Raw genomic sequence first — 18,172 nt, 5'->3', positions numbered from 1 at the left:
GGCGGAGCGCTCTGTGAAAAGAGAAGCGCTTCTCCTATGGCCGCTTCTCTTCGCCATGCTTCTAAGGGTCCCCGGTTCACTTCTACTCCGCCTCTTGGCAAGGCAGAGCAGGCCATTTCGCTTCTGATTCTCCGATTCTAAGCGGAGTGGAGCACATCCATAATATTTTCAGGAACATTGCAAGTTCCTGCTTCTTTGCTTGACTCAGCACAAGTGGCCTGGAAGGTGGGCAGCAATTTTGCAAAGTTACAAAAGCCAGAAAAATGCCAACGCATTTTATTTTTTACAGCCTCCTGTTGTCACTGATTTATTGCCAAGCAAGCTGGGGCTGACATTCAGCACAATCAAGATGAGTGAAACAAAAAGGTTTTGCCCGATCACACGATCATCTGTATGGAGAGGTAGTAACTCAAGCAGACACCACTGTGGGACAGTTTTGTTTAGTCTTCCCCAACTTGATGTATGCCCTGCAAGATGTGTTGGAGTACAACTTCTATCATCCACAAGCCACCATGGCCATTGGTCATGCTGGCTGGGGATAATGGGGCTGTAGTACAACAACAACTTGGGGAACAATAACAATAACAACTAGGTTGGGGAAAGCTAGACTAGTTCTATTGGATGACCCCCAGATGTTAACACTTTAGCCTCAGTTAACAGTTCCCTCAGCTGCAGTTCACTCCGGCACAAATTCCCCTGGTTAGCTTTAGTTTTGTAAGCATTACATCAGCACAGAGGTCAGTTGCAGTTAACCTGGTTCATTCTTAACCAAGATCAACAAATCTGAGTTAAGAGGGAACCTGGTAATCAACCATTGCTTACAGAGATGCTGATGTAAGGCTCGTATGCTGTTCAGGCCCACCAGGAAAAGGATTAATGGAGGGAAAATATGAACCTGCAGAATGTTGCTAACCTCTCAGCCACATTCCTACATTCAACTGTGCTATCTCAACACAGCTTGGCCCCGGGTGTCTGAGGCACCTTCTCCCACTGGAACCTGTTTCATCTGCTGAGGTCCTTCTTGAGATGGCTCTGTGTTTGGAAGTGAGGCCTTTTCAGTTGCGGCACCCCATTTTTGGAATGCTTCCCCAAAGAAGATTCAGATGTGTTCAAAATTACGCATGGTGTGGAGAATGTGGATAGGGAGACATTTTTCTCCCTCTCTCAAAATACTAGAACCCAATGGGGTCACCCCGTGAAGCTGATTGCTGGGAGATTCAGGACAGATAAAAGGAAGGACTTCTTCACACAGCACATAGTTTTAAACTAGGGAATTTGCTACCACAAGATGTGGTAATGGCCACCAATTTGGATGGCTTTAAAAGGGGGTAGATAAATTCATGGAGAAGGCTACCTAGTTTTGATTACTATATGCTGCCTCCAGTATACGTACACCAGTTGCTGGGGAACATGGGTGGGAGGGTGCTACTGTACTCATGTCCTTGCTTATGGGCTTCCAGCAAGCTACTTGCTGGTCAGTCACTGTGTGGACAGAATGCTGGACTAGATGGATCCTTTGGTTCTTATGTTCTTACCAGGTGCCAGACCTTATGTCTTTTTGGAACAGAGTGAAACACTTTTTCTTGGCCCAGATTTTTAAAAATTTCAAACCAGCACTCTGTCTAATAATGGGAGAGCCAGTGTGGTGTAGTGGCTAAAGTGCCAGACTGGGAGTTGGGAGATCTGGGTTCTAGTCCTCACTCAGCCATGGAAACCTACTCGGTGACTTTGGGCCAGTCACAGACTCTCAGCCCAACCCACCTCACAGGGTTGTTGTTGTGAAGATAAAAATGGAGAGGAGGAGGATTACGTATGCCATCTTAGGTTCCTTGGAGAAAGAAAGGTGGGATATAAATGCAAAAATAAATAAATTAAATAAATAAATAATGGTGTGCGCCAAAGAGGTAGTAGCTAAAACAGTCATTGACTGGGTTCAGATGATCAGCATGTGTTGGTTGCATGCCTGCCATTGTTGTGCCATCCGAACCCCACCCTGAAACCCTAGAACAAGTCATGGGTTGTTCTAGGGAAGCCACCCCCGCTGCTTACCAGTGAGGGTAATTAAGGAAATGGCAGGCACACTACCAGCATGTGTGGGGCAGAGAAAGAAGTTACTGTGATTTCTTTTCCTTGCTGATTGCACGAACCTGGCCATTGAGAAACATTAGCAAAATAACAGCATGCTCAGAGAACTGTAAGGCTTGCAGAACTACAGAAAAATTCTTTAGGGGAGAAAGACTGAGCATATGCCATGGCCACAGAACAGTGTGTCTATCAAAAATGGGAAATGAGAGGTGGGGTGGGGTGGGTAGAAGAAGAAAAGAATGGAGTATCTTAGAAAAGGGCATGGCTGACTGGCCAGCACACTGAAAGCAATATTTTGTTGCAAGTCTTGCTTGTTGAGCTCCAGTCAGGAGCATCCAACTCCGATGTCAGTGGGGCAATGAATCCACTCCAGGTTTCAGCCAGAACTCTTGGATAGCTCCCTTGGCCTTCTAATTGGTTCATACTGAAACCCAGATTCATCACCCCAATGACATCAGAACCACGAGTGTCCACTGGCCCCAACTTTCACGCTGCTGGTGTTTTTTATAGTTTCTCTTCTGCTCTACTGTTTTAATATTGTTTTGTGCCATCTTTCTTTTAATCATCTTGATTTATTGCAAGCAGCCCTGGGAATATTTTGTTTGTTTGCAAATCTGATGGGCAGAGTAGTGAAATATGTTAAATAAAATCCTGTCACCGGTAGCCTGAGAGGCACAGTTTTACCACCACATCATCTGCTTGTGCGAACAAGGCCCAGGGCAATACAAGCACAGATACCCTCCTCTACATTTTTAGGATGTTAAACTCCTTCTGGGGATCCTGTTCCAAAGTATCACATTTCCATCCCAGCAGGAAAGCAGGAGCTAAGCTCATTTGTAATAGGCACCTGCTTTGGCAGGAGCAAAATTAATCCCGTGCCCTTCAAAACATGCATTTGAAAGGGTTAGCCATAACCTCCGAACTAAACCATAACAACTGAGGTCCTTTTCTTGGGGGCAATGCTCCTGCTTGTTTGGCAGAGTTAACATTCTTGTCCTGTGCTACATAGATGAATGCAAAAGAGAGAAGACCAGCATAGTTGCTAACTGGGTGGTACTTTACTGATAAAAGTCAAAATAATTTTCGGTTTGGAAAAGCCAGTAAAATCCAGATTCTGAGGCATTCTCCCCAGATCCTAACCACACTCCAGCCAAGACCCACTCGGTTTTTCTCTGGCTCCTCAGACCAAGAGACAAATCTAACAGCTAAGCTGCATCTTTTCTCTGCAGATATATATAGGATCATGACCTTGAAAGAACAGATGTTCTGATGAAAATGGACTCTATTCTCCAGGTGCATTCGGTCGGAAGGGTATGGGTACTCCAGCCTTCCCCAACCTGGTGCCCTCCAGGTGTTTGGGACTTCAACTCCCATCAGCCTCAGCTAGCATGGGCAATGGTTGGGAATGATGGGAGTTGTAGTACAAAACATCTGGAGGGCATCAGGTTGGGGGAGACTGCAGTGCTACTCTAACTGAAAAGCAACATCAGCTTTTGGAGGCTTACAAATAATTCCACAAAAATAAATAACCCACAAACATGTTTATGTGCCTTGGTTGGTCATTTATGGCCTAAGGGTGGGGTGGAGGAGAAAAGAGGCAAATTGCATAAAACTTCCCCACCTGCTCTCCTCAAAGCAATTTTCACTCATGGGAAGGGCTTGCATGTTGAAGTACTGCACATTTCTCTGAGTGCTGCTGTGGCACAGTGGCTAGAAGGATGGACTGTGATTTGAGGAATCTTCACTTTAAATCTTAAATCTTTGTTTAGCCATGAAGCTCACTGGATGACCTGAGGCAATTCACTGTCTCTCAGTCAATAGCACAGGGCTGATGTGAGGATAAAGTGGGTGAAGATAACTACGTATGAGATATAAATGTGAATCACCATCATCATCTCCATATCATCATTATTATAAGCATAATTAAATTATTAAATTCCTATATGAAACCAGATACAGTGAGTCATTATATTTTGTAAACAATACAATCAGAAGCAACATGTATCTTGTGCCTCTTGTTTTACATTTGCTTTGCATGTTATGTCTTTCGCTTTAAATAGCCACTGCTGATTATCTTTACTCAGGACTGGATTGAGTAAATCTGCAGTTTATCCACTAATTCCTTTGCAAAACTTTGGGCTTTTTTTGTTTTTTGTTTAAAGAAGAAGGTGGGGGGGGCAGTCAAGTAGAAGAATCAGCAATGTGGGCAGATCCCTGTTCCCAAGTCTTCCAGCCAGGCAAATTTAAGTGCAGAACTTCAAGTCTTGGAAATTAAAGGAAGGTTTTTGTTGACTTCTAAACAGTGGAAAAGAGAAAGAGGCAGACTATTTCTACACTGCAGGATACTCATAATACAGCTTGTATGGTTTTCATTTGCTTTCGGATTTCGTATCCCACTCTTCCTCTAAGGAGATCACACAGGGCCTGTTCAGACAACATGCTAACCCAGGGTTAGGCCGCTAGCACTTTTGCAGCAAAAGGTTAGTGAGCGTGTTTAAATTGTGGTCATGTTACCACCATAGTTAGGAATGGTTCACATGGCACACTAAGCCATAATGTTTAGCTCAAAATGTTTAACCACTATGGCTCAGTGTGTTGTTTGAACAGGGTCATGGGGTTTCTCCATTTTATCTTCACAACAACTGCGTAGAGCCTGGTGATTTGTTTTGCTTTTTTTGTTTCGCTTATTTTCCAGAATTGACAACAGTCTGAAAGACAGGTCACTGCTTGTGGTAGGTTTTTCTGTGTTGACAGCCTAGAAAAACTCTTCGACCAAAGGCAGCAAAGGGGCAAAAGAAATGTACAGACATCAAAGAACATGAAATCTCCCACAGTTCTCCAAAAAGTTACTCTTTACCTAAAAGTCATCCTCTGAACTTCATGGCTGAGCAAGGATTTGAACCCATATTTGTTAACATGTTAACATTCTAGCCACTATTAATTATTGTTTCCAAGCAAGTAGTTTGCCAGACCTGTTTATTATTAATGATAACAATCCATACCCGCTTTCTTGCAGCAGAATTCTCAAAGAATCCCCTGTCTCTCTCTACACTCCACAGTGATAGAGTCAAAGTACTAAACCAGTAGGAAGCCAACCTAATTCCCTCCAGATGTTTGGGACGACAACACCCATCAGCCCCAGCCAACATGGCCAATGGACAGTGATTATGGCTGTTGTCGTCAAAAACATCTGGAGGGCACCGGGTTGCCTACCTGCACCAAACCATTGCTGGATATGCAGCTTCTTCTGCCAGGGTGTGAGCATGCAAAGTAGCTGAACTTTCCGGCACCCTGTGGCTGCTTCTCCGTCAGGCAGGTTGACTGTGGGTCAACAGCAGTGATAGGCAGCCCTTCCTTCCCAGACAGCTCTGTGCGGAGGCCTACGACTCAAAACAGACCCAGCCCTAAGCAAACAGCTCATGAAGAAGGGATTACAGTTTCCCTACCACCACCCGCTGCCACTCCTAAAAAGGCACGTGGATCAAAGGGACATTATGAAGCCGCAGACCAAAAAGATGACTGCAGAAGGCCTTGCACTTGGAGGCTGATTAACTGCTCGGGGCAAAAACAATTGGAAAGTGCTAGAATCAGAGTTCAAAGAGCGGAGGTTGGTGGCTCTGATGTCAGTAGAGCAGTGAATCCGCTCCAAGTTTCGGTCAGAACTCTAAAGGAGCTATCCAACCTTGGATAGCTCTGTTAGAGTTCTGACCGAAAGCCGGAGCAGATGCACCGCCCCACTGACATCGAAGCCACCAGCCTCCACTGGGTGATCATCTATTTTATTCCAGCCTTCCTTAATCTGTTGTTTTAAAATGCAACTCTCTGAATTCCTGATCATTCCTGACCGGGTTGGGGAAGGCTGATCTAATCCCACCCCCTGCTCAGCATAGGCTCTGCATTGTCTTGCCACAGGACAAAACAAAGGGCTAGAAAAGCCCCAAAAGTCATGGAGTTGAAATGTCCCATAGCAGTCACCTCTAACACTGAACGTCATCACATGGGGGGAAAGGTGTTTCCTTACCAGCACGTCTCCGCCCCCACTTCTGTCCCTCATTACTTTCCCTTTCTTCCCGGAGGGGAAAGGGGAAGTAAACAAAGACCACGTGGCCCATTCGGGGGCATTTTTTATCGCACCACTTTTCCTGGACACAGGAGGAGATTGTGGCACATTCCGTCAATTGGATTAAAAGGGGTCTATTTTGCTACGTTAAAACGAGCGGAAGGAGCAGGAGGTGGACATCATCATCTAAGGGACACAAACACATCCGTGAGTAGTAGCGAGCGATAAAATGCTCGTCTGATGAACCTCACTGAACTGGGAGAAGGGGTGTGTTCAGTGTCTTCTTTATTGACACAGTCAGACTTGCACTCTTCCAGAGAAATGACAACACACAGATCTGGGAAAGCTTTGTAGGATGTTATACTTTAGAGAACGAGTGATAAGAAAGCGGGGGAGAACAGACAGAGGAAATATGAGAGCAGAGGATGAATTTGTCTCTTCAAAATATTCTTATATAGCATCATGTATGTGTGACTGAATCGTGTCGGGTTCTTGTCCGATCCAAAATATACAATTTAAAGAATTGCACTAAGAAATGATGAATTCCACAGGTGTTGTGTAAGTGGCGGAGACTATGAGCTAGGAAGGCCCCAATTCAAGCATCACCTCAACCATGACTTTATGGGTGCAGAAGAACTCCCCAGAGAATTGGTCTCCATGACCAAGATCTGGCCATCTCACACTCTTTGATTATTATTCTCTTTTATTTATTCATTTTTATCCTACAGTTCCTCCAAAGAACTCAGAGCATTTTTTGTCCTCACAACAACCCTCTGAGGAAGGTTATGATGAAAAATATTGTTTGGTCCAAAATCACCCAGAAAGCTTTATGGCTGAGCAGGGATTTGAACCTGACAGTCATAGAAGACACTTAGAGGACATGCCAACCAGGAAGCTAAAGAAGAACTGTAATCTCTCCCTCCAACAAGAACAAACCACACATAGGACACTCCGGATTCCATCCAGGTATAACTAAGTCAAGTGCCACCTAATGTGTGTGTGGGGAACCCATATAAATGACACACTTGTGTCATGGATCAAAGTCCAAACCAGCAACCAAAAATCTGTCAATCTCACCCTGCCACATGATAGGGCCCTCTTTGGCTGGTACATTCATGCAGACGGACATGCACAGGATCCAAAACAGCTTTGGTGCAGAAGATGGTCCATATTGTGCTTTTCTAACTTTCAGAGATTTAAAAATACCCATAGACCTATTTCAGTCCGAGGGACAAATCCCACTTTGGAGAAGCTCTCGCAGGGCACATCTGAGTGGTGGGCATGGCCGAAGGCAAAACAGCTGGGGCCAAAATACCAGCATGTTTTAGCTTGAAGCTCTTCTTTCCAGTAACTAAGCCTTAGGAGAGGCATCACAACCTTTTAGAATAGAGGAAAAGCTGCACAAAAGCTGGGGAACCACTAAACGATTGGTTGTCTGGAGAAAGAGGGTGCAGCCTTCCAGGGAATACTCTAGGGCCAAATTTGGCCCCTGGGCCTGAGATTCTTCACCCCTGCTCTAGACTCCCTTTCTTACATCCTGTGTACTGGAAAGGCAGAAAGGAGATGGAAATATATCCCAAAAGCAGCGCTTAATTTCTACAGCGAGAGAGCTGGAATTATCTGAAATCTACAAACTGGGAGAGGAGGCTGGTTGTGGTGTCACAGAATATGAATGTAATGTGTATCATTGACAGGAATGCATTGTATTTCATAAGACAGCTATTCCCAATTATCTGTATATACTGAAGGTAAGTGATCAGTAACAGATGTGACTAGTGGTATGGATGTGTTATAGCTAACTATGAGCAATGAAATGTATTCTTGGAATTGAAAGGCGGCTCCCACCTTTCAATTCCAAGGTAGTTGGGTGGGTGCTGTTTAGCAGAGATAGTTTCATCTAGGTATTACTGGTATCAATACCAGTCTTGGCTACATTGAGAATAGCAGTATGATCAAGACCGAAAGTAAAGATTAAGTCATTGATATTATTCAAAGCAAAAGTTAGATGTGGTTGCCCAGAGAGATCCTGAGAGAACGAGACACCTACCCAACATGATTACCTAAGCTCTGCAAACCATGTTTGCCAGATTAGTAACTATACGATCTTAATGATGAAATGCTTTGTCAGTTGAGAAGAACACAATTTTAATTTTAGTAAAGAATATGCTAGCTACGATTTCTATTATACTTCTAATTGTCCCAATTGCACTGTATGTGGTAATGTATTTTGCATAGGTTTGTTATTCTCTAATACTGTTTGAGCAAAAAATGTCTATTTTGTGGTACCATTTCGTGTTATTTACCTTGAGAGACTGCAACCCATATATATTAATTCTTGATGCCCAGAAAGTGCAGCTGGATTCATAAATTAATCATTGAGCAGAGTCTGTCCTTTAAAGCCGTTGTAGTCTCTCTTGATCTAGTAAATTTCAGATACACCAGTTCAAGTTTAGGAAACAAGCTAGTCAGATAATGGTACCTCACTGGTGCACTCCTCGCATGCTCTTGTGGTAACTACTCTCTTGTGGTATTTCTTTCTCATGCCTCAGAGTTACAGGCTTGCATTGAAAGCTATGGGCTAAAGCTAAGACCTATTTAAACAATGGTTCAAAATAAGCTCTGGATTTCCACAGCTATTGTCTATTCTTGTTTTCCCTTGTCTGTTGCTGATGTACCCTCTGGGCTGGCTGAAAAAATCACATGTTCCCGCACATGGATCTATAGCGTGCTCCCTGTCCCTTCATCTGTGAACTTTTCATCAGGTTTTTTTGCCAAGCCTATGCAGGCATCTTTCAGAGGATAGAACATGCTACTGGGGTCTGAGTCATAGCAGAAGACTGGGCCCCACTCATTAAGTGATGTTCCTAATTATATTATTCTCGTACAATCTAAAGCATCCTGCTCCAAACTGGTGCCCTCCAGATGCATGTGCAGTCCTGTTGCCCCTTTCAACACATTTACCTTATTCACACAAGTAAATTGTTAACAGGGCTAACGTCTCTTAACCAATCTTCAAAACACTCCTCCCTAATCCCCTAACAAACACACTTTCTGTCCTTAAGCACTTTGAAATTTCTTCACACACATCCACACTAATTAGCCTCAATATGCCAGCTCCTTTGCCCTTTCTCTCAAGTCTCATCCTCCATCTATTCTTCCTTCAGTTTCCTGTTTCTCTGTTTACAGTTGACTTCCGTCAGCTCCCGGGCCTCTTAGCTTCCCTACCTCTTCCAAGTCGCTCAATTTGCCCCATGTGAGACTTTCCACACCAGGAAAGCTGACAAATTTTCCTTCCCTCACAGAAGTTGGACTGCAAACTATTTAGTTTCCTGGGCACTGAAACATTCCTTACCAGCTCAACCAATCAATGTCAGGTTGAGCTTCAACCCACCACAAAGTGCAATATAATATAGAGGTCATCTAATTGTTCACCCCCTCTATTGTCTTCTGGGCCCTTTGAAAGGAGGACGAGTCTTCCATATCTTTCATACATTTAGGAGAATGGACACTCCTCAGGGCTTCAAAAGCAACAAGAAATATAATATGCTCCTAACATGAAAATGGTTCATGAGACTACACTAACACAGAGAGGGACAAACCCACCCCATGACACGACCCTCAACTGTTTCCCATCCCATAAGCTTAGCTGGCAGAGAGCAAGATGCCAGAGCAAACGTTTCCTACGGCTGAGAGAATACTACAAGAATTCCTTGTGAACGTCTTTAGCAGTGTGTGTGTGTGTGAGAGAGAGAGATGTGTCCTTTTTGGGGGTGATTTGTTGACACCATTATATTGGGCCACATTGCTTCCTTTTTACCTCAGTCGAATTTGTACAGGCAATTTAGGCCAGATTCTCTCCCCATCTGCATCCCCCCACAAGTTACTCTAGTATCATGACTGATATATTTCCAGATTAGTATAAAACAGGGGTGGTCATCTGGCAGTTCACTGGCCAAATGCCCTCTGCCCCACGCAATTGTATTTGGCCTCTGGTGACCCTACTGAATGTTAGTCACGCTGAGGTAAACAACAACAACACACTTTTTCCTACACAGCTTCACTTATGAGGCAAATAAACTAGGGTGACCATATGAAAAGGAGGACATGGCTCCTGTATCTTTAACAGTTGTATTGAAAAGGGAATTTCAGCAGGTGTTATTTGTATATATGGAGAACCTGGTGAAATTTCCTCTTCATCACAACAGTTAAAGCTGCAGGAGCTATACTAGAGTGACCAGATTTAAAAGAGGGCAGGGCACCTGCAGCTTTAACTGTTGTGGTGAAGAGGAAATTTCACCAGGCTCTCCATATATACAAATGACACCTGCTGAAATTCCCTTTTCTATACAACTGTTAAAGATACAGGAGCTCTGTCCTCCTTTTCATATGGTCACTCTAAATAAACACGAAAGCCCCCCTTCCTTTTCATTTCTAGCACAAACTCCTTACCCCTGCCTCTAAAATCGTCCACAAGTTCGCCTCCGTCCTCATTCCTTCTGTCCTTATTTCCTATTAAATGCCATACCCATGACTCTTTCTCCTCCCAAATGTACCAGCTTCATTGAGACCACCTCTCTCTCTCTCTCTCTCTCTCTCTCTCTTTCCATTCAATTCCTTTCTCACAACATACCTTTCTTTAAAGCCTTTGGCTTAACTCCCAACTCCTCATTCACAGATGAAGCCAAGCCTCTGCTTCTTCAACTGAAGGAACCCACGTTCATCCCTTCTTGAACTGAATTCATGTTCATCTCTTCTTAACACTGCTCCTCTCCCCACCTCTGAGTTTATTTATTTCAAGAAGAAAAGAATTTTTACTCTGCCTTTCAGCTCACAAAGGTTCTCCAGGGAACTCACACCCTCCATTAAAAATATAACATATTAACACAATACAAATAGCTAAAACCAGAGCTGCTAGCAGGGACAAAACAAACAAACCACACACAAAAAACGCCTAAATCTTGGTGAAACAAGAAAGTCTTTATCTGATGCCAAAACATCACTATTCAAATTGGGCTTCTCAGGTAGGAGACTACTGTCTCCTCCACTATCTAAATTTTAGATTGCAGGCACCTTGGGGCAGAAGTTTGTCTTTTCCCCCTCTTACTTAAGTTACCCTGTGATGAGCTACATATATGGATGACACTATATTATTATTATTATTAATAATAATAATAATAATGGCAACAAGTTTGAACATTCTCTATAACGCAAAAATGCCTATCCCCTGGAGAACACAGTCAATGTTTCACCGTGCAGCAGCTGCCCCACCCAAAGAAAAACATAAATCTGCCACTGCACCCAGCTTATGTGCAAACAATAGTTTTGGATTTGACCCACAATAAAATGCTGGCATGAATGTATCTTCAAAATACCTGAATATTTCCCCAGAAAAGCAAACACCTCACATGACAAACGGTGAGGTTCACTCTACACACCACGACAACCGGATGAGAAGGTTTGAGGCAGAGTTCCCCAAGTTTTTCCTAGCTCTTATTTTTCTGAGCCAGGCCCACAAATCACTCTCACATAGGGTGGTCAAATGCAAAAGAGAGCAGGGCTCCTGCTCCTTGAACAGGAGGGAATTTCAGCAGGCTTTTCTTGGCATGCAAACTATGCCTGCTGAAATTCCCTCTTCTTCACAGCTATTAAAAATGCAGAAGCCTTGTCCTTTTTTCTTTCTTTCTTTTTTGCATCTGGCAACCTTACTCTTATGTCTAAAAAGATTTTAAAAAGATTTAACAATACATGTTTACTCAGAAATAAGTCCCATTGTGTTCAATGGAGCTTACTCATAGAATCATAGAATAGTAGAGTTGGAAGGGACCTATAAGGCCATCGAGTCCAACCCCCTGCTCAATGCAGGAATCCACCTCAAAGCAAACCCATAGAATCATTACTCCATAGTAAATGCATTTAGGATTGCAGTCATTGGAATGACCCAACTTTAGAGTGAAATCCTATAGATATGTACTCAGTAGGGCTTTCTTCTGAAAAGACAGGCATAGGGTTAAGCTATTAGAGGAGTTCTACCTAATTTGTTTCTGCGGGCCTGTTCAGACATCACACTAAGCCATCATAGTTAAGGATTTTGGCCTAACTGTAGTGGCATAGTGTGTTGTGTGTGGTGAGAAAACTGTTACCATGACAGTTAAGGAACCACCCCAAGTAACCATCTCGCTGCAGAAGGGTTAAAGGATCCTGGGGTGGCTTACTGTGATGTATGGTGGGCTCTCCAGTGGTTAGAATGGGATCCAGGAGGTATCTAGGCCACGAGCATAGAGTCTGCTAGCAAGAACAACTGCCACTTCCAGTGACACTCTTGCTGCTGCAGAGTTTGTCTATGGTCATGTGGCACTGTGTGGTTCTGTGGTCATGTGGTAGCCCCACTTGAAGTGGTTCTGCTAACCTTCCCCTAACCACTCCCCCTCTTCATGTGTGGCCTGCACTGTCATTGATTTAGTTTGCCTATTAACTGGAAAGATATGGAAGCCCATAGAAGCATCTCCTACAAAATGGTAGTCGCTTTGAGAAGGGCGGGTTCTTTCTGGGATCATACCCAATACACAGCTGATTCACCCACACCCAGTAGAGCAGGAGTCCCCAACCTTTTTGGATCTGTGGGCACATTTGGGAATTTGAGAAACTGCTGTGGGCACCACCATAAAATGGCTCCCATTGTGGATGTGGCTAATCACATATTGACCCCATTCAGACAACACGCTAAGCCACAGTGGTTAAGCATTTTGAGATAAACATTATGGTTTAGCATGTCATGTGAGTCATGGGTTAGCATGTTTGTGTGAACCACTCCTAACCATGGTGACTACATAACCACAGTTTAAATACACTCACTAGTCATTTACTGCAAAAGAGTTAGTTAGCAGCCTTATCATGGTTTAGCATGTTGTCTGAACAGGCCCAATGGCTGCTGTGAAGGCCTGGCTGGTCAAAAGGCAAGCAATTCACCCAAGAAACTGAGTACAGGAGGAAGGGTCTGTACTCTAAAGCCAATCCACATACTTGACCCCACAGAAGCACAAACCAAATGACCATTTAAGGTTGCAATTACTTTTGAGTAGGCCTACATAGGATTGCTCTTCTCATCCTGTCCATACACATACACAGCTTTCCCAGCCCCAAATGAAAGGAAAATGCCCCAGCCTCAAAATGAAAGATTCCACCTAGATCCTTGGCCCTAGATCAGCCATTCTATTCCTCACCTATTTCTCCCACCTCCTCCTCTGCAATCAGAGCCCACATCGAGGAAAATGCTTTGCATGTGTGTGTGCTTCTCTAAACAAGCGATTTATTGCACACTTGTGATTGACCACTCACAAAAGTTTGCAGCTTCATTACACGACATTGTCAACAGCCAGGATGTCCCCCGCACTGTCCCCTGGAAATGACGCATTTTACAACCCCTGAGATAAATGTGGTATTATCCAGGATATCACACAGCCTCTTTGCCACTAGATAACGCTGTCTACTGGGGCCGTTCCAAGAAGGGAAGTTTTCAGTTCCAAATCACATGGTCTCATGTGAAGGAGTGATTCGTGATGGTGGGAATATTGTGAGGATGAAAGCCATGGTAGGGCTGTGGGATTTTTCCTCTTCCCATCCCGTGTTTAGAGAAGCTCTGTGTGTATATGAAGAACAATTGCTGGGACTTGGAAAGGAGAGAAAAAGGGCAAGGCTAGACATTGGGAGAAAGGAGAAACAGTGAGATAAAGGGGTGAGAAGGAGAAAAAGAGCCAGGCTAGGGACTGGGAAGGTTGGGAGAATAGGAAGAGAATAATTGGACAATGGGTTCATCCATCCTCCCACCTAGCGCTGTTAAATTTATATAAAGGACTGGACAATAAACTATTAGACAAGGATTTAATAGGCCACCTTCTACTGGAGGCAAGAGGGTTGATTGCCAGGCACTGGAAGGATGGCAAAGGGCTTCACATTGATAACTGGTATCAAAGAGTTTGGCAGACGGCCCTTCTAGAAAAACTGACAGATAAAATGAAGGAAGTGCGAGGACAATAACGCGAAAATAAATTTGTGGGGATTTGGAAGAAATTTATTGACTTTGTGAATAAAGAAGAAAAGGGGAGAACACCCCTGTTACTATATACAGCCATTTGGAGTGGATAGGAAGACTGTAATATTAGAGGAAGGAGTTCTCCCAAGGCCGAAACTTGTAATTTGTATCTGAATTGATATGGAATGTATAGATATATGTGTATATACAGATGATGTAACATTTGACCTCTGCAACCACAGCTACATATATATAGGGGGAAGCAAGGGAGGCGGGGGAGAAACAGCAAGGTAAAGCAGTAGAGAGAGAGAGCAAAGGGGAAAGCTCTTTCCTGTTGAAAGAAAATTGAGCAACTCTTTCCTTCTCTTCCTGTCTGCCCAACAGCTGATCAGTGGAAGGAAAATCTAACATTTTTAAAGTGTTTTATTACAAATAATTTTTTGAAGGGGTGCAGGAAGAGGACAGCTTTGTGGACTCCATTATGGTGCTACAGCACCCATGGGTGCCGTGTTGTTGCAGTAGGGACTAATCAGAAATAGGTAAAATACCAGAGCAGTGATTCATTCAGATGCAAGGGCAGCCTCTTCTTAGAGTGTGTAATTCTACTAGCAATCTTTGCATCAGGAGTGAATGAAACAAAGGCCTCTAAAGGGAGACTGAAAGAACTGGAAATGTTTAGCCTGGAGAAGAGAAGATTGAGGGGAGACTTGATAGCACTCTTCAAATACTTGAAAGGTTGTCACACAGAGGAGGGCCAGGATCTCTTAATCATGGGCTCAAATTACAGGAAGCCAGATTCCAGCTGGACATCAGGAAACACTTCCTGACTGTTAGAGCAGTACGACAATGGAACCAGTTATCTAGGGATGTTGTGGACTCTCTCACACTAGAGGGATTCAAGAGGAATGCTTTAAGGTGGATTCCTGCATTGAGCAGGGGGTTGGACTCGATGGCCTTATAGGCCCCTTCCAACTCTACTATTCTATGAAAGATTGAATTGCACCAGGAAAACAACCATCTACCCCTATTCGAAGGAAGCAAAGTCAGTTCAATGAAGCACACTGCCTCCCCATCTGGGCTCAAACACTCTGACCCTACCAAAGCCTTTAATTGTTTAAATTAATGTATTATAAATGTATTTAACAATCCGTTTATTTATTCTTTGTGGCACATCCTAGAAGCTCTCTCGGCGCACAGAGTTTGGGGATTACTAAATTAATCTCTCTATGTACCCGAAGGATGAAGTTTAACATCTTGGGTGTAAAGGGCTCACAGGCAAGTTAAAAACATTACAGCACCAAAGGCCTTTCCTTACAGCAGAACTCCACAGAACTTCTGCAGCCATAGCTGGCTTGCTTTTCACCCACATGCTCAGCGCAGAAAGCAAACAAGGCATTTCCTTCAGAAGAACAACAAAACACACACAGTCTCTGCAGTTTCACTTTTGCTCCTAAATCATTGCCAAGATTTCAACAATAATCCCATGATGCCATGTTTGGACTGCAAATACAGGAAGAAGCTCCAGGCTGACATAAGGGTAAAAAGCCCCCAAAATAGCCTCCTCTTTTTTCCTACCTTATTTATACCTGTAACAATGTTGCTGCTGCAAACAGCAGCAAAACCCAGGCACAATGCGTCGAAAGGAACAGGAGCGAAGGGGCTTGCGCAGGAGAATTTCCTGATGGATCATGACCCTAGCCAAATCGTTATATGCTGGACTTGACATTGTAACTTTACAAGAAAGTAAAGTACATTTGTAGGCTCCAGGAGGGGAAACCTAGGGATGTCTGCAGAAATAGTTGATACCGAGCAGTGTGGCTTTAAGAGTTTTCGGCATTTAACAGTGTTTATTTCATCATAACATCCAGGCTTCCTGGTACTCCCCCAGAAATGGTAGGAAACATCCCTTTGGCAATGAAATGGCATCAACAGCTCTTAGAATTGAAGAGGGAAATTCACAGTAGGTTAGCTGTGCTCACACAGTGCTGCTGTGCAGAATTTCTCAAGGCATCCTACATGGCAGTGTTGCATTTCTCCCTCCTTATAAACTCTCAAAGCAATAAGCTTTAAAAATACTTCTCCTTTGCAAAGCAGTTCCCCAAGGGCCTGGTTCTCAGTTATTCTGGTCTAAGGCTAGAGAAATCAGCTGTACTTTCCAGGCCCGTCACCCAGCTAATCTGGCCCGAGACCGGAAGGATCTCATTCCGGAAGGATTTCATTTCTCTCTTTCATCCTATTTGATCCTAGTTAGCTTTTTTTCCCAACAAGGGGAAATAATAACATATGAAGTAGACCCCAAAATGTTATTTTAAAAACTTATTCAAACAGATGTGCTTTTTGGCAGTGGGTAGGTGTGGTCAGCCTGTTTTAATATCAGGATGTAGTGGCTGGCGAAGTGAACAGGTCTGTTTGTACTTCAAAGTCTGTTGACAAAAAAGATGAGAATCGGAGACCAATTCTACTTTTCTGTCAAGAAGGCTGTTAAGTCAACACAACCTACATCTGAGTAAACATGAGTAATTCATAACCTGCTGAAGAAAACAAGCAAGCTTACTCATTCTAAGGCTGCCTTCACACATTATGTTGTTAATGTAACGTGGAAATGCGATAAACACAAACGTCACAAAAATGCACACTTCAGGATTGGCTGCAGCTTTTTCTTGGGTCCTACCCTTGATAGCAAACCCAAATGTTCTACCATGTTATGTGTGGAAAGGCCCTAAGAGCATGCTAACTTGCCTGTCTAGCAGAGACAAGCATCCTTTCACCTTTCCTTACCCTTTTTGAATTCCTCCAGCATGGCGTCCAGCTTGGTATCATGGAAGACAAAATGGACAGGGTGGTTGTAGAACTTTGTGATTGTCTTGAGGGTAGTGCAGTCATCAGGGTCTACAAAGGCGAGATCCTTGACATAAAGGATATCTACAATGTTGGAGTGCTCCTCTTCAAAAACAGGAATACGTGTGTAGCCGCTCTCCATGATCTCTGACATGGTGTTGAAATCCAAGATGGCGTCACTGTTGATCATGAAACAGTCATGGAGCGGGGTCATGACGTCCTCTACCGTCTTAGTCCTGAGCTCCAGCGCTCCCTGGATCATGTTCAACTCTTCCTTCACCAGGTCATTGTAAGGCTCTGTAATCTTCAGCATCTCCACCAACTTCTCCCGGTTGTACACCGTGCCAATCTCTTGGCCAAGTATACAGTCCAGGAGTTTGCTGATGGGGAAGGAGAGGGGGAAAGTCAACAGCATGAAGAACTTGGTGACGCCGATGGTGTTGGCGCCCACAGCCAAACCGTGGCGGGAGCACAGGGCCTGCGGGACAATCTCCCCGAAGATCACGATGCCGGTGGTGGAGGCCACCACGGCCCCCAGCCCAGAGCCAATGAGGTCGTCGAGCAGGATGGTGAGGGTGGTGTTGACCAAGACGTTGCCCAGGAGGAGGGAGCAGAGCAGGTAGTTGCCCTTGCGGCGAATGGGCTCGATCTTGCGGGCGTAGCGCTTCTCCTTGTCGGTGCCGCAGTTCTGCACGATGCGCAGCTCCATGGGGTCGAGGGCCATGAGGCCCAGGTTGAGGCCGCTGAACATGCCCGAGAGCACCAGGAGGCCGAGGATGAGGATGATCTGGAACCAGAGGGGCAGCAAGTGCTTCTTCTCCTCCACCACGCGCAGGAAGGCGTCTTTGCCCTCCAGGCGCAGCCAGGGCTGCCCGGGTTGGCTACGGGTGCACAGGACGTAGAGCTTGGACTGCTCCGCCTTGCGCAGCAGCTGCACCTTCACGAAGACCACGGCCGAGGTGTTCCTGCTCTCGCCCGGCTGATCCTGCACCACCAGGTCCTGCGTCTTCTCGGGGCAGGTGGCATTCGCCCAGCGGACGGTGTTCCCGCGGGACGGGTCCACTTCGGAGAAGGAGACCATCTCGTAGACGCGGCTGTGCATGCCCAGCCCGAAGAGGCGCAGCCGGATCTCGGTGCCCTCCAGCACCTGGATCTCGCTG

General features: G+C 44.6%; 1 protein-coding gene across 1 annotated transcript in view; it reads right to left on the bottom strand.

Moving 5' to 3' along the window:
• Positions 1-18,172, bottom strand: part of CNNM4 (cyclin and CBS domain divalent metal cation transport mediator 4) — an 82,871-nt gene extending 64,699 nt beyond the window's left edge. The window contains exon 1 of the mRNA XM_063139071.1: positions 16,953-18,172. Within this exon, the coding sequence (XP_062995141.1) occupies positions 16,953-18,114 (1,162 nt within the window). The 5' untranslated portion in view covers positions 18,115-18,172. The remainder of the gene's footprint in view (positions 1-16,952) is intronic.

This window comes from Elgaria multicarinata, chromosome 12 (assembly GCF_023053635.1).
Source record: "Elgaria multicarinata webbii isolate HBS135686 ecotype San Diego chromosome 12, rElgMul1.1.pri, whole genome shotgun sequence".
NCBI classification, from domain to species: domain Eukaryota; kingdom Metazoa; phylum Chordata; class Lepidosauria; order Squamata; family Anguidae; genus Elgaria; species Elgaria multicarinata.
This window is presented reverse-complemented; position numbering and strand designations above follow the sequence as displayed.